Source organism: Nycticebus coucang, chromosome 9 (genome assembly GCF_027406575.1).
Source record: "Nycticebus coucang isolate mNycCou1 chromosome 9, mNycCou1.pri, whole genome shotgun sequence".
NCBI classification, from domain to species: Eukaryota; Metazoa; Chordata; class Mammalia; order Primates; family Lorisidae; genus Nycticebus; species Nycticebus coucang.
Window position 1 is genome coordinate 64231262 of NC_069788.1, and position 14037 is coordinate 64245298.

The 14037-nt window shown below is 43.3% G+C and overlaps 2 protein-coding genes across 3 annotated transcripts in view; both read right to left on the bottom strand.

Annotated features, from left to right (window-relative positions):
- The window catches only part of JARID2 (jumonji and AT-rich interaction domain containing 2), a 277560-nt gene that overhangs the window by 217031 nt on the left and 46492 nt on the right, over nt 1-14037 (bottom strand). The window lies entirely within an intron of this gene.
- On the bottom strand, nt 4095-4810 carry LOC128594921 (60S ribosomal protein L19-like). The gene has a single exon (XM_053603835.1). It carries the CDS (start codon nt 4789-4791, stop codon nt 4207-4209), a length of 585 nt encoding a protein of 194 aa, XP_053459810.1. The 5' UTR covers nt 4792-4810; the 3' UTR covers nt 4095-4206.

Consider the following 14037-nt stretch of genomic DNA (forward strand, 5'->3'; position numbering starts at 1 on the left):
TTTTTAAACTACAGTCCGGCCCTCCAATGGTCTGAGGGACAGTGAACTGGCCCCCTGTCTAAGGTTTCAATTGTACAAATAAGAGATAGTGAAGAAAACTTGAACAATTTCAACTTCTCATTGTAGTGGTAAGCTCTTGGGAACCTTAACAGAAATACAATTTCATTGCAAATTGTCTAACAAAAAATACTAGTCACTTGTTAAGAAAATACTTTGGGGGGCAGTGCCTGTGGCTCAAAGGGGTAGGGCGCTGGCCCCATATGCTGGAGGTGGTGGGTTCAAACCCAGCCCTGGCCAAAAAACGCAAAAATAAAAAGAAAATACTTTGGGCTCGGTGCCTGTAGCTCACGTAGCTAAGGTGCCAGCCACATATACCAGAGCTGGCAGGTTCGAATCCAGCCCAGGCCTGCCAAACAACAATGACAATTGCAACCAAAAAATAGCTGGGCATTGTGGCAGGCACCTGTAGTCCCAGCTATTTGGGAGGGTGAGGCAAGAGAACACTGAAGCCCAAGAGTTGGAGGTTGCTGTGAGCTGTGATGCCACAGCACTCTACCCAGGGCGACAGCTTGAGGCTCTGTCTCAAAAAAAAATTAATATTTTAAAAATAATATTAAAGTTAAAAATTAGTATTTTAAATTAACATTTTTTTTGAGACAGAGTCTCACTCTGTCCCCCTCAGTAGAATGCTGTGGCATCATAGCTCACTTTGTTCTCTTTTTACTATTAACAAAGATTTTGTAAGCACAGAAGAAAAGAATCCAAAGATACCTAATAAAGCAAATAAGCCAACTAGGAAAAATGACTTTGACTACATTCTGATGACATTTTCTATTCCATACACCTAGAAAAAGTTAGTTTCTGCTAAAAAGTTCCTGAGAACAGCCCTTTGAGGCTACAGTCCTCAACCCACGAGGTCACTACAGTCCTGGTCAGCTACAGGGGAACACAGAGGAAGCTTCATCTGTATTTACAGCTGCTCCTCATGCCTTGCATCACCACCTGAGCTCCACCTCCTGTCAGATCAATGGTGGCTTTCAATTCTCAAGAGAGGCACAAACCCTATTGTAAACTGCACCTGCAAGTCAACTAGGCTGCACGCTCCTTATGAAAACATAATGATAAGGCAGATGATGTAACAATATAGTATAATAATGTAATAAGAGTAGAAATAACATGCACAATAAATGCAATGCACTAGAATCATCATGAAACCATCTGCACCCCCACGTAAACTGCACACACAAGTGATCTAGGTTGAGCACACTTATCAGAATCTATGGCCTGATGGTTTAAGGCCGAGATATCATGTGCTTGCACATCTCCCCCCACACCCAACCAACCCTGTCCCATGGAAGAATTGTTTTCCATGGGTTTGAAGCTGAGCCAAGAGAGAAGGTTGAAGAATGCACATCAACCCTGCTGAGGCGACCTGTGACGGCAAGGAAACACTAGGCACAAAATCCATCGCCAAGTGGACAGAAGTACCCCTCCCAAATTAGAACGGCTCGCAGGATACTCTATACAAACAAGCGAGCAGCGTTCAGATCCCCTCCTATGTTATCCCACTGGACAGACCCTCTAAAAACCAGAACTCCTTCCCTAGAGAGGATTTATAATTGTGCCATGGCACTCCCCTGTCAGGCATAAAACTGTATACAACTGTATGTATTCTCTATCTGCAATTCTGAACTCGCAGCACTCTCCTCTACTCTCACCCCGAGGTCTGGACGCCTATCCCCCATGGAGTTCAAATTCCTGGGCATTTTTTTGAGAAGTGTGGACAGAGCGTAGGCTATGCTGGGCTGTGCTGATTCTATGGCAGGGGAGTAAGGAGAAGACAGATAACTGAGACTGAGGGAACCCTACAAGAGAAGAACAGGCAGTGTCCCGTGGCACAGAGGAGCAGTGGCAGCGGGAACAATAGGGCTCACACCCCTGGGGATATTTTGAAGAGACACTCCCCATCTCTCTGGGCAACCAGAGGAAGCCGGGCATCTTCCCTTGTGGCAGCCACTGGCAGAACAGATCTGGGACAGAAACACAGGCCCCGTGAGTAAATGGTATGCCTAAGGCAGTACCAGCCTGGGCAGAGTGCAGGGACTAGAATACGCATGTGCAGAGACAGCATATTCCCAGGGTGGGGCTGAGCCAGGAGTACTTTAGTGACGCACCAAGACTCACCCGGCCCTCAGGGGATCATAGCTGAGACAAAAGCAGGCAGGAAACCGAAAGCTGAGTGTGAGCCCTAACTTCCCCAGCCCCAATACAGACAGATACCCCAGATAGATAGATACTACTGCAGCCGAGACAGATACCCCAGCTTTGGGCAGTGGCACAGATCGGGACGAAGTCACAGTTTCTGTGAACTCAAACAGCATCTGATCCACAGGGGAATATAGCCGGAACAGAAACAAATTCTGAGAAGTTGTTCTGTTCTGTCAGCAACATCAATTAGGGGCGGGGCTGGAACTCAGTGAGTAGCCTCGGCCTCTATTAACCACCCAAGGTGGTCAGGCCTCAGCTCCCCTTGCTGGAAGGTGGCAGAGTGTGGAGGCCTGGCTGAGGAGACACACATCTCCCTGTGACTCGGGCAGGCACAAACCCCTGGAGCATCTGCTCACTGAAGGGAACTGGGTCACAGCCCTGCGGGGGTACCAGTGACTAGATGTGACAAAGATGAAAGGTGGGGAAGGAGGCATCAACTTTCTCAGACTAATTCATTTGCTGGGTGGGTCCTTCTTACCGCATGGAGCACGGGAGCAAGTCATACTTGAGCTGCCAGCAGACCCCTGCTATCTAATTGCCAGAGACCCTTTGAACTCTCACATGAGACCAGTGCTGACTGGGACAATTGATTTCGACCTCTTGAACTGGCCAATCAACCGAGGACTATCCAACGTGGTACCCTGGGTGTGTGGTTGTGGGAACGTTTGATTTTCCTTCTGCAGATTTTTGCCCGTGGGGGGCGGGGCGAGGGCGTGGTGACATAGTTGCTGCTATTTCTCCACAGCTGAGACTTCAACCCTGAGTACCTGATTCACTAGAGTAGGACAGAGACCCACTCAAAACAAGACAGAGCCACTTAGCCCCATGACACCAAGCAGGTCCCCAGTGTGTCAGGCCATAGCACTGTACAGGTCCTTTGCAAAGCTCTAGGGGAAAAGGAACGGACACCAGTCCCAGCTCTTGGGCAAAGGGCTGGTTAATCACTACTCCAGGAGCCCCGAACCCAATGTTTCCTTGCCTGTTCATCTAGCCAAACAGTGTAAAATAATCATGGTGCAGAATCAGCAGAAGAAGTCCAATAACATGAATAACCAGAGTAGATCAACTCCCCCAAGGAATGATATGGCAGACACAACTAAAGATCCCATTCATAAAAAAATGGCCAAGATGTCAAAAATCGAATTCAGAATCTGGATTGCAAACAAGATTAATAGAATGGAGGCAAAGTTGGAATTAGAAATTCAAGGAGAATTTCAAAAGTTGTCTCAAGAATTCAACGAATTCAAAGACAAAATCACCAAAGATTTTGACACATTGAGACAAGAATTTGCAGCCCTCAAAGATCTGAGAAATACAGTAGAATCCCTCAGTAACAGAATGAAACAAGCAGAAGGATTTCTGACATTGAAGGCAAAGCTTTTGAACACTTCCAAACTCTCAAAGAGGAAGTGAAATGGAGAGCAAAAACAGATCATTCTCTCAGAGAGCTCTGGGATAATTCCAAGAAAACTAATATTCGCCTTTTAGGAATCCCTGAAGGTGATGAAGTGGCTTCACAAGGCACAGAGACTCTTCTTCATGAGATTATGAAAGAGATTTTCCAGACATGCCAAGAGATTCCGAAATTCAGATAGCTGACAGTTTCAGAACCCCAGCACGACTCAATTCAAATAAGACATCTCCCAGGCACATTATAATTAGCTTCGCCAAAGTTAAAATGAAGGAGAAAATTATGAAAGCAGCCAGATGAAAAAAAAATCATAACCTACAAAGGGAAGAATATTAGAATGACTGCAGATCTGTCTGCTGAAACCTCAAGCTAGAAGAGGGTGGTCATCGAATTTAATCTCCTAAAACAAAATAACTTTCTTTTTTTTTTTTTTTTTTTTTTTTTTTTTTTTTTTTAAAGGCTTGTTTTATTTGCATGACTGATCATCAGTCATGGAGGCCACTATGTACAGACAAGAGGGGGGTGTTCTACTTCTTGGTCTCTTCCTCTTTGGACAGAGTCTTGATGATCTCCTCCTTCTTGGCTTGGAGGCGCTCTTCACGGCGCTTGCGTGCTTCCTTGGTCTTGGACCTGCGGGCCTCAGCCTGGTCAGCCAGGAGCTTCTTGCGAGCCTTGTCTGCCTTCAGCTTGTGGATGTGTTCCATGAGAATCCTCTTGTTTTTGAACACATTACCCTTCACCTTCAGGTACAGGCTGTGATACATGTGGCGATCAATCTTCTTAGATTCTCGGTATCTTCTCAGCAGCCGGCGCAGAATCCTCATCCTCCTCATCCAGGTTACCTTCTCAGGCATTCTTGCATTGGCTGTACCCTTTCGCTTACCTATGCCCATATGCCTGCCCTTCCGGCGGGCCAAGGTGTTTTTCCGGCATCGAGCTCGGGAATGGACAGTCACAGGCTTGCGGATAATCAACCCATCTTTGATCAGCTTCCGGATCTGCTGACGGGAGTTGGCATTGGCGATTTCATTAGTCTCGTTGGGGTCCAACCAGACCTTCTTTTTGCCACAACGGAGGACACTAGAGGCAAGCCTCTTCTGAAGCCTGAGCATACTGCGTTTATCGCCCCCGACATGTGTGGGGTGCGGCGCCCGCCAGGTCAGCCCTTTCCGGGTCTCGAGTTCCCGCGACGCTCTCCCACTCCCATCCTGCACAGGCCGGGAACTAACGTGATCCCGGCTACCCCCGCCTTCGCGGCTGGCCGCTTTAGGGTGACCCGCATGTCATCTCCCCCACCCGGGCTGCGGTACAAAGCCTCAGCGTCCCCCACCAGTACAGGCCAGCTCAGATTGGCGACCAGCGCAACCTCACCTCATCAAACAAAATAACTTTCAACTCAGGATCCTGTATCCAGTGAAACTGAGTTTCATTTATGGAGAAATTAAATACTTTAATGACATTCACATGTTGAAGAAATTTGCCATAACTAAACAAGCACTCCAGGATATTCTCAGAACTATCCTCCATAATGACCAGCACAATCCTCCACCACAAAAGTAAACTCACTCAGAAACTTTTGATCAAATTCTAACTTCCACAGTGGTGAAAGGATTAAAAATGTTCACTGGACTTACAAAAAACACGACACTGCAAATCCTACCAGGCTTATCAATATTTACAATTAATGTGAATGGCTTAAATTGTCCTCTAAAGAGGCACGGATTGGCTGACTGGATACAAAAACTCAGGCCAGATATCTGCTGCATACTAGAATCTCATCTTAGGGTAGCACCTGTGGCTCAAAAGAGTAGGGTGCCAGCATCAAACCTGGCCCCAGCCAAAAAAAAAAAAAAAAAAAGAATCTCATCGTATCTTAAAAGATAAATATAGACTCAAGGTGAAGAAATGGCCATCTGTATTTCAGGCAAATGGAAAGCATAAAAAAAAAGCAGGTGTTGCAATTTTATTTGCAGATACAATGGGCTTTAAACCAAAAAAAGTAAGGAAAGATAAGGTTGGTCACTTCATATTTGTTAAGGGTAACTAACACTCAACATGATGAGATTTTTCGGTTATTAACATTTATGCACCCAACCAGAACATGCCTCAATTTATAAGAGAGACTCTAACAGACATGAGCAAATTGATTTCCTCCAGCATCATAATAGTCGGAGATTTTAACACTCCTTCAGCAGTGTTGGACAGATCCTCCAAAAAGAAGCTAAGCAAAGAAATTTGAGACTTAAACTTAACCATTCAACAGTTGGATTTTATAGACATCTACAGAACATTTCATCTTAACAAAACTGAATACACATTCTTCTCATCAGCCCATGGACCATATACTCCAAAATCGATCACATCTTAGGTCACAAGTCTAACCTCAGTAAATTTATAATAGAAATTATTCCTTGCATCTTCTCAGACCATCATGGAATAAAAGTTGAACTCCATTAATAACAGCAATCTGCATACTCATACAAAACATGGAAACTAAATAACCTATAACTTATGCTGGGTCATTGACGAGATTAAAAAGGAAATTACCAAATTTTCGGAACAAAACGACAACGAAGACATGAATTATCAGAACCTCTGGGATACCTCAAAGGCAGTCCTAAGAGGGAAATTTATAGCACTGCAAGCCCTCCTCAAGAGAACGGAAAGAGAGGAAGTTAACAACTTAACGGAACATCTCAAGCAACTGGAAAAGGAAGAACATTCCAATCCAAACTCAGCAGAAAAAAAAAAAAAATTAGAGCAGAATTAAATGAAATTGAAAACAAAAGGATTATACAACAGATCAACAAATCAAAAGGTTGGTTTTTTGAAAAGATTAATAAAATAGATAAACCTTTGGCTAGCCTAACCAGGAAAAAAAGAGTAAAATCTCTAATTTCATCAATCAGAAATGGTAAAGACAAAGTAACAATAGACTCCTCAGAAATTCAAAAAATCCTTAATGAATATTACAAGAAACTCTATTCTCAGAAATACGAAAATCTGAAGGAAACAGACCAATACTTGGAAGCATGCCACCTTCCTAGATGTAGCCAGAATGAAGTGGAAATGCTGAACAGGCCTATCTCAAGTTCTGAAATAGCCCATCAACTATACAAAATCTCCCTAAAAAGAAAAGCCCGGGACCAGATGGCTACACGCCAGAATTCTACCAAACCTTTAAAGAGGAACTAGTACCTGTATTACTCAACCTTTTCCAAAATATAGAAAAAGAAGGAATACTACCCAACACATTCTATGAAGCAAACATCACCTTGATTCCCAAACCAGGAACAGACCCAACAAGAAAAGAAAATTATAGACCAATATCACTAATGAATATTGATGCAAAAATATTCAACAAGATCCTAGCAAACAGAATCCAGCAACACATGAAATAAATTACACATCATGATATTATCCCAGGATTTTATCCCAGGGTCTCAAGGTTGGTTCAATATACGTAAATCTATACATATAATTCATCACATAAACAAATTAAAAAACAAAGACCATATGATTCTCTCAATTGATGTAGAAAAAGCTTTTGATAATATCCAGCATCCCTTCATGATCAGAACACTTTTAAAAACTGGTACAGAAGGGACATTTCTTAAACTGATAGAGGCCATCTACAGCAAACCCACAGCCAATATCGTATTGAATGGAGTTAAGTTGAAATCATTTCCACTCAGATCAGGAACCAGGCAAGGTTGCCCATTGTCTCCCCTGCTTTTTAACATAGTAATGGAAGTTTTAGCCATTGCAATTAGGCAAGAAAAGGCAGTCAAGGGTATCCACATAGGGTCAGAAGAGATCAAACTTTCACTTTTTGCAGATGATATGATTGTATATCTCGAAAACACCAGGGATTCTTTTACAAAACTCTTAGAAGTGATCAAGGAATACAGCAGCTGATTTTGTCTCAGGTTACAAAATCAACACTCATAAATCTGTAGCCTTTAAATATACCAACAATAGTCATGCTGAAAAAAGTCAAGGACTCTATTCTGTTCACAGTAGTGCAAAAGAAGATGAAATATTTGGGAGTTTACCTAACGAAGGACGTGAAAGATCTCTATAAAGAGAACTATGAAACTCTAAGAAAAGAAATAGCTGAAGATGTTAACAAATAGAAAACTATACCATGCTCATGGCTGGGAAGAATCAACATTGTTAAAACGTCCATACTACCCAAAGCAATATACAGTTTTAATGCAATCCTTATTACAGCTCTGCTGTCATACTTTAAAGATCTCGAAAAAATACTTCGTTTTATATGGAATCAGAAAAAAACTCAAATAGCGAAGATATTACTCAGAAATAAAAAAGCAGGAGGAATCACAGTACCAGACCTCAGACTGTATTATAAATTGATAGTAATCAAAACAACATGGTAGGCTCTGCGCCTGTGGCTCAAGTGGCTAAGGCCCTAGCCACATACACCAGAGCTGGCAGGTGCAAATCCAGCCTAGGCCTGCCAAACAACAATGATGGCTGCAACCAAAAAAATAGCCAGACGTTGTGGCAGGTGCCTGTAATCCCAGCTACTTGGGAGTCAGAGTCAGCAGAATTGCTTGGAGGTTGTGTGAGCTGTGATGCCACAGCATTCTACCCAGGGTGACTGCTTGAGGCTCTGTCTCAAAAAAAAACAAAAACAAAAACAAAAAAACCAGCATGGTAGCAGCACAAAAACAGAGAGGTAGATGTATGGAACAGAATAGAGAACCAAGAGATGAACCCAGCTACTTACCGTTATTTGATCTTTGACAAGCCAATTAAAAACATTCAACGGGGAAAAAGATTCCCTATTTAACAAATGGTGCTGGTGAACTAGCTGGCGACCTGTAGAAGACTGAAACTGGACCCATACCTTTCACCATTAACTAAGATACACTCTCACTGGATTAAAGATTTAAACTTAAGACATGAAACTATAAAAATACTAGATGAGAGTATAGGGAAAACTCTTGAAGAAATTGGTCTGGGTGAATATTTTATGAGGAGGATCCCCCCCCCCCCGGGCAATTGAAGCAGCTTCAAAAATACACTACTGGGACCTGATCAAACTAAAAAGCTTCTGCACAGCCAAGAACACAGTTAGTAAAGCAAGCAGACAGCCCTCAGAATGGGAGAAGATATTTGCAAGTTACGTCTCTGACAAAGGTTTAAATAATCAGAATCCACAGAGAACTCCAACATATAAGCAAGAAAAGAACAAGTGATCCCATCACAGGCTGGGCAAGGGACTTGAAGAGAAACTTCTCCAAAAAAGACAGGCGCACGGCCTACAGACATATGATCAAATGCTCATCATCCTTAATCAAAGAAATGCAAATCAAAACTACTTTGAGATATCATCTAACTCCAGTAAGGTTAGCCCACATCACAAAATCCCAAAACCAGACATGTTGGCGTGGATAGTGAGAAAAGGGAACACTTCTTCTTTTTTTTTTTTTTTAATTTATTTTATTTCCCTATGCAATCTAATGTTTAGGCACACTGGTTGGGATGCTATTTCTAAAAAAATCATAGGCCATTTTTCAGAATATCCTTTTGGTTTTAAATACTGGTCAGGAAAAACAAATGATGTAAAAATTTGTGAATAATTTTCTATTACAGAAATGAAAAACTGATTTGCATCTAAAAGTGCAAAAGGTAAAAGGGAACACTTCTACACTGCTGGTGGGCATGCAAAGTAATACGCTCCTTTTGGAAAGATGTTTGGAGAACACTTAGGGATCTAAAAACAGACCTGCCATTCCATCCTACAATTGCTCTACTAGGTATTTACCTAGAAGACCAAAAATCACATTGTAACAAAGATATATGTACCAGAATGTTTACTGCAGCCCAATTTCCAATTGCTAAGTCATGGAAGAAGCCCAACTGCCCATCGACCCACGAATGAATTAATAAATTGTGGTATATGTACACCATGGAATATTATGCAGCCTTAAAAAAGATGGAGATTTTACCTCTTTCATGTTTACATGGATGGAGCTGAAACATATTCTTCTTAGCAAAGTACCTCAAGAGTGGAAGAAAAGTATCCAATGTACTCAGCCCAACTCTGAAACCAAGTTATAGCTTTCATGTGATAAGTAAGAATTTTCTTACAATACGTAAGAAAATGCCGTGAAGGCTATGTTAACCAGTTTGATGAAAATATCTAAATTGTATATAAAACCAGCACACTGTACCCCACGATGCATTAATGTACACAGCTATGATGTAAAAAAATTTTTTAAAAGACAAAAAGAAATTAAATTAAAAGACTGAGAAACGAAAAAAAGAAAAGAATTGTTTTCAATGAAACTGCTCCCCGGTACCAAAAAGACTGTAAATGTGACTCAACTGCATTGGATCTATTTGTGCAGTGATTTGGGTTAATACAAGAGGGTTTTAAAAAGCAGCATTTCCGGCTGGGTGCCCATAGCTCAGTGGTTAGGCCACCAGCCACATGGTCCAAGGCTGGTGGGTTCAAACCTGGCCAGGGCCTGCTAAACAAAAAAATTAGTCAGGCATTGTGGTGGGCGCCTGTAGTCCCAGCTACTATGAAGGCTGAGGCTAGAGAATCTCCTGAGCCCAAGAGTTTGAGGTTGCTGTGAGCTATGACGCCAAGGCACTCTACCTAGGGTGACAAAGTGACACTTTTTTTTTTTTTGTAGAGACAGAGTCTCACTTTATGGCCCTCGGTAGAGTGCCGTGGCCTCACACAGCTCACAGCAACCTCCAACTCCTGGGCTTAAGCAATTCTCCTGCCTCAGCCTCCTGAGTAGCTGGGACTACAGGCGCCTGCCACAACGCCCGGCTATTTTTTGGTTGCAGTTTGGCTGGGGCCGGGTTTGAACCCGCCACCCTCGGTATATGGGGCCAGCACCCTACCGACTGAGCCACAGGCGCCGCCCGACACTTTTTTTTTTTTTTTTTTTTGTAGAGACAGAGTCTCATTGTACCACCCTCGGTAGAGTGCCATGGCGTCACACGGCTCACAGCAACCTCCAGCTCTTGGGCTTACGTGATTCTCTTGCCTCAGCCTCCAGAGCAGCTGGGACTACAGGCGCCCGCCACAACGCCCGGCTATTTTTTGTTGCAGTTTGGCCGGGGCCGGGTTTGAACCTGCCACCCTCGGCATATGGGGCCGGCGCCCTACTCACTGAGCCACAGGCGCCGCCCCGACACTTTTTTTTTAATCGAGACAAAGTAGTATTTCCATTGCTGGTAGTATTTAGAATCTCCACCCCAAAAAATAAACTTAAGAATGTTGGGCTGGGCACTGTGGCTTACGTCTGTAATCCTAGCACTCTGTGAGGCCGAGGCATGTGGACTGCCACCAGCCTAAGCAAGAGCAAGACCCCATCTCCAAAAACAGCCAGGCATTTAGCGGGCACCTGTAGTCCTAGCTGCTCAGGAGGCTGAGGCAAGAGAATCACTTTTATTTCTAAATAAATAAATTTTAAATATATGTACATAAGCCAAATAAATTTTTAAATTAATATTTTTTGAGACAGAGTCTCACTTTGTCCCCCTCAGCAGAGTGCTTTGGCATCATAGCTCACAGCAATCTCAAACTCTTGGGCTCAAGTGACTTTAGAGACAGGGTCTCCCTCTAGCTCAGGCTGGTCTCGAAATCCTGAGCTCAGGCAATCCACTCACCTTTGTCTTCCAGAGTGATAGAAGCCACCGCGCCCATCACTAAATTAATTTTTTTTTGGGGGGGGGAGGCGTTTTTTGCAGGGGGCTGGGTTTGAACCCACCACCTCCAGCATATGGGGCTGGTGCCCTACCCCTTTGAGCCACAGGCGATGCCCCTAAATTAATACTTTTTTTTTTTTTTGTAGAGACAGAGTTTCACTTTATGGCCCTCGGTAGAGTGCCGTGGCCTCACACAGCTCACAGCAACCTCCAACTCCTGGGCTTAAGCGATTCTCTTGCCTCAGCCTCCCGAGTAGCTGGGACTACAGGCGCCTGCCACAACGCCTGGCTATTTTTTGGTTGCAGTTTGGCCGGGGCCGGGTTTGAACCCGCCACCCTCGGCATATGGGGCCGGCGCCCTACCGACTGAGCCACAGGCGCCGCCCTAAATTAATACTTTTTAAGAGCATCAGCAGATAAGTGGTAAATGAATGACACCTGAAGAAAAGTTTTAAAACATTTCATTGCCATGGTGCCTATGGAGATGCTCCAGCCGTCCCAATCAGTCTTAGAAATGCCAGAGACTTCTGAGATGCACCACAGTTACTCAGTTACTCCAGGGGACACCTGGAGGGTGGAGTCAGTCAGAGGATGTGAGAAGGAAGCCAACACATGGCCACAAGGCCAACCATAGGGTCCTATGATTACTGTGGTAGAAATCAAAATGGTAAATGAAATGTAAATATATGTGCCAGAGAGTAGATACGGGGGTCTCACTCTCGCTCAGACTGGTCTTGAACTCATGAGCTCAAGCACCAGTGTATGTGGCTGCTGCCCTAGCCGCTGAGCTATGTAGGGGCTGGGAACTAAAAAGGATGAACCTGCAACATCTTGATACATTAAACATTAAGGAAGTGCTCAGAGGATGATAGGGACATAGCAGCTTAAAGGGCTCCGTATACTAATATCCTGATAAATGTACTATGGTTTTAGAACAAAATAGCCTTAATTTTAGGAAATACACACTAAAACGTTTGGGGTGAAAGGACATGATGCCTGCAACTTCCTCTAAAATGGTTCAGAACTATAAAAATTATATGCAGTGCAAAATGCCATATTAAAGAGGGAAAGGCAGAGGACTGAAAAAAAGAATTATGTGTAGGAGGAGTTATAGGGAGTACAGGGCTGAGATGAAGACCAGGAATACAGTCACATCAATAGAATATGGCAAAGATTTGGGAAATTCTTTGTACTCTTCTTATAACTTTTCATTTAAAAAAAAATAAATCACGGGTGGCGCCTGTGGCTCAAGGAGTAGGGTGCCGGTCCCATATGCCAGAGGTGGCGGGTTCAAACCTAGCCCTGGCCAAAAATAAATAAATAAATAAATAAATCACTTATAAGACATACCACAAACTAAAAACCCCAAAAAGAAGGAAGAAAAGAATATCAACAGGAGCTCTGACAGATGCAGAGACCAGAGTGTCACTGTTTACACTGATTCGCTGCCACTGTCTTCTCTGAAAACTTTTAAACACTACCAGAATGATTCCATTAGAACGCATGCTACAAATGATTAACTGCAGTAACTTATGCCAAGAATTACATCAGAAAAATTTTAAAATAGCATTTATTTCAAGTAAAAATGTTAACTGGCCAAGGCATTGGGGTTTTTGTTTGGTAACTTATTTCAAAAAAACAAATGGAAACCTCTTTTGCATTGAAAACCAGCAACATCAGAAAACAAAGAAAATCATCAAAATACTTTTGTACATAAATCTCGTCTCACAAATTGGCCTGACAGAAGCAGTCTTTCCTTTGTACATTTACATGAACCATAAAATGTGTGGGGTTTTTTTGTTTTGTTTTGTTTTGAGATGGAGTCTCAAGCTGTTGCCTTGGATGAAGTGCCATAGTGTCATAGCTCACAGCAACCTCCAACTCTTGGGCTCAAACAATCCTCTTGCCTCAATTTTTCTGTTTTTAGTAGAGACGGCATCTCACTCTTGCTTAGACTGGTCTTGAACTCAAAAGCGCAAGCAATCTTCTTGCCTCCGCCTCCCAGGTAGCTGGGACTACAGGCACCCCCTACAATGCATGGCTATTTTTAGAGATGGGGGTCTCACTTTTGCTTAGGCTGGTCTTGAGCTCCTGAGCTCAAGCAATCCACCTGCCTCCACCTCCCAGAGTGCTGGATTACAGGCGTGAGCCATTGCACCTGGCCCAAATTTGGATTTATACATATGCTCTTTCAAGAAATTATAGTTTGTTAATCCACAAAAAAAGAAACCATTCTCTCAATTCATTACACTCTCTGTTAACTAAAACAGCTTCTGCTCCAGGATCCTCCCTGTCTCAAGCTCTCAGACCATCTCCCGGGTGATAAAGTCCTTCCCCGTATCTCTAGTAGCAAAAGCCAGACTGAGGCCCTCATGCTGAAGCCACATCCCCTCAAGGATATGCATCACACCAGCTTAAAAACTTCTAGTGTACCATTCACCACTTCTTGGTTCCCGAGGGGAACAAGTTCTACTTCCCCAGACTTATCACCCCTCCACTCCAGCAAACGTACATGCTGGTGCACACACGTGCACTCCATGCACGCTGCTTCAGCCCCACTCACTCCTCTACTCCCCTCTCCCTGCAAAATTTTCACCCTGCTTCTTCAACCTTGGCCTGCTTTTTTACCTGATTTCTACTCTTTCCCTCTAGGAAGTTCT

Bases quoted from the DNA above. Each gene is read 5' to 3' on its own strand.
- LOC128594921 (XM_053603835.1), bottom strand. From the start codon at position 4,791: ATGCTCAGGCTTCAGAAGAGGCTTGCCTCTAGTGTCCTCCGTTGTGGC.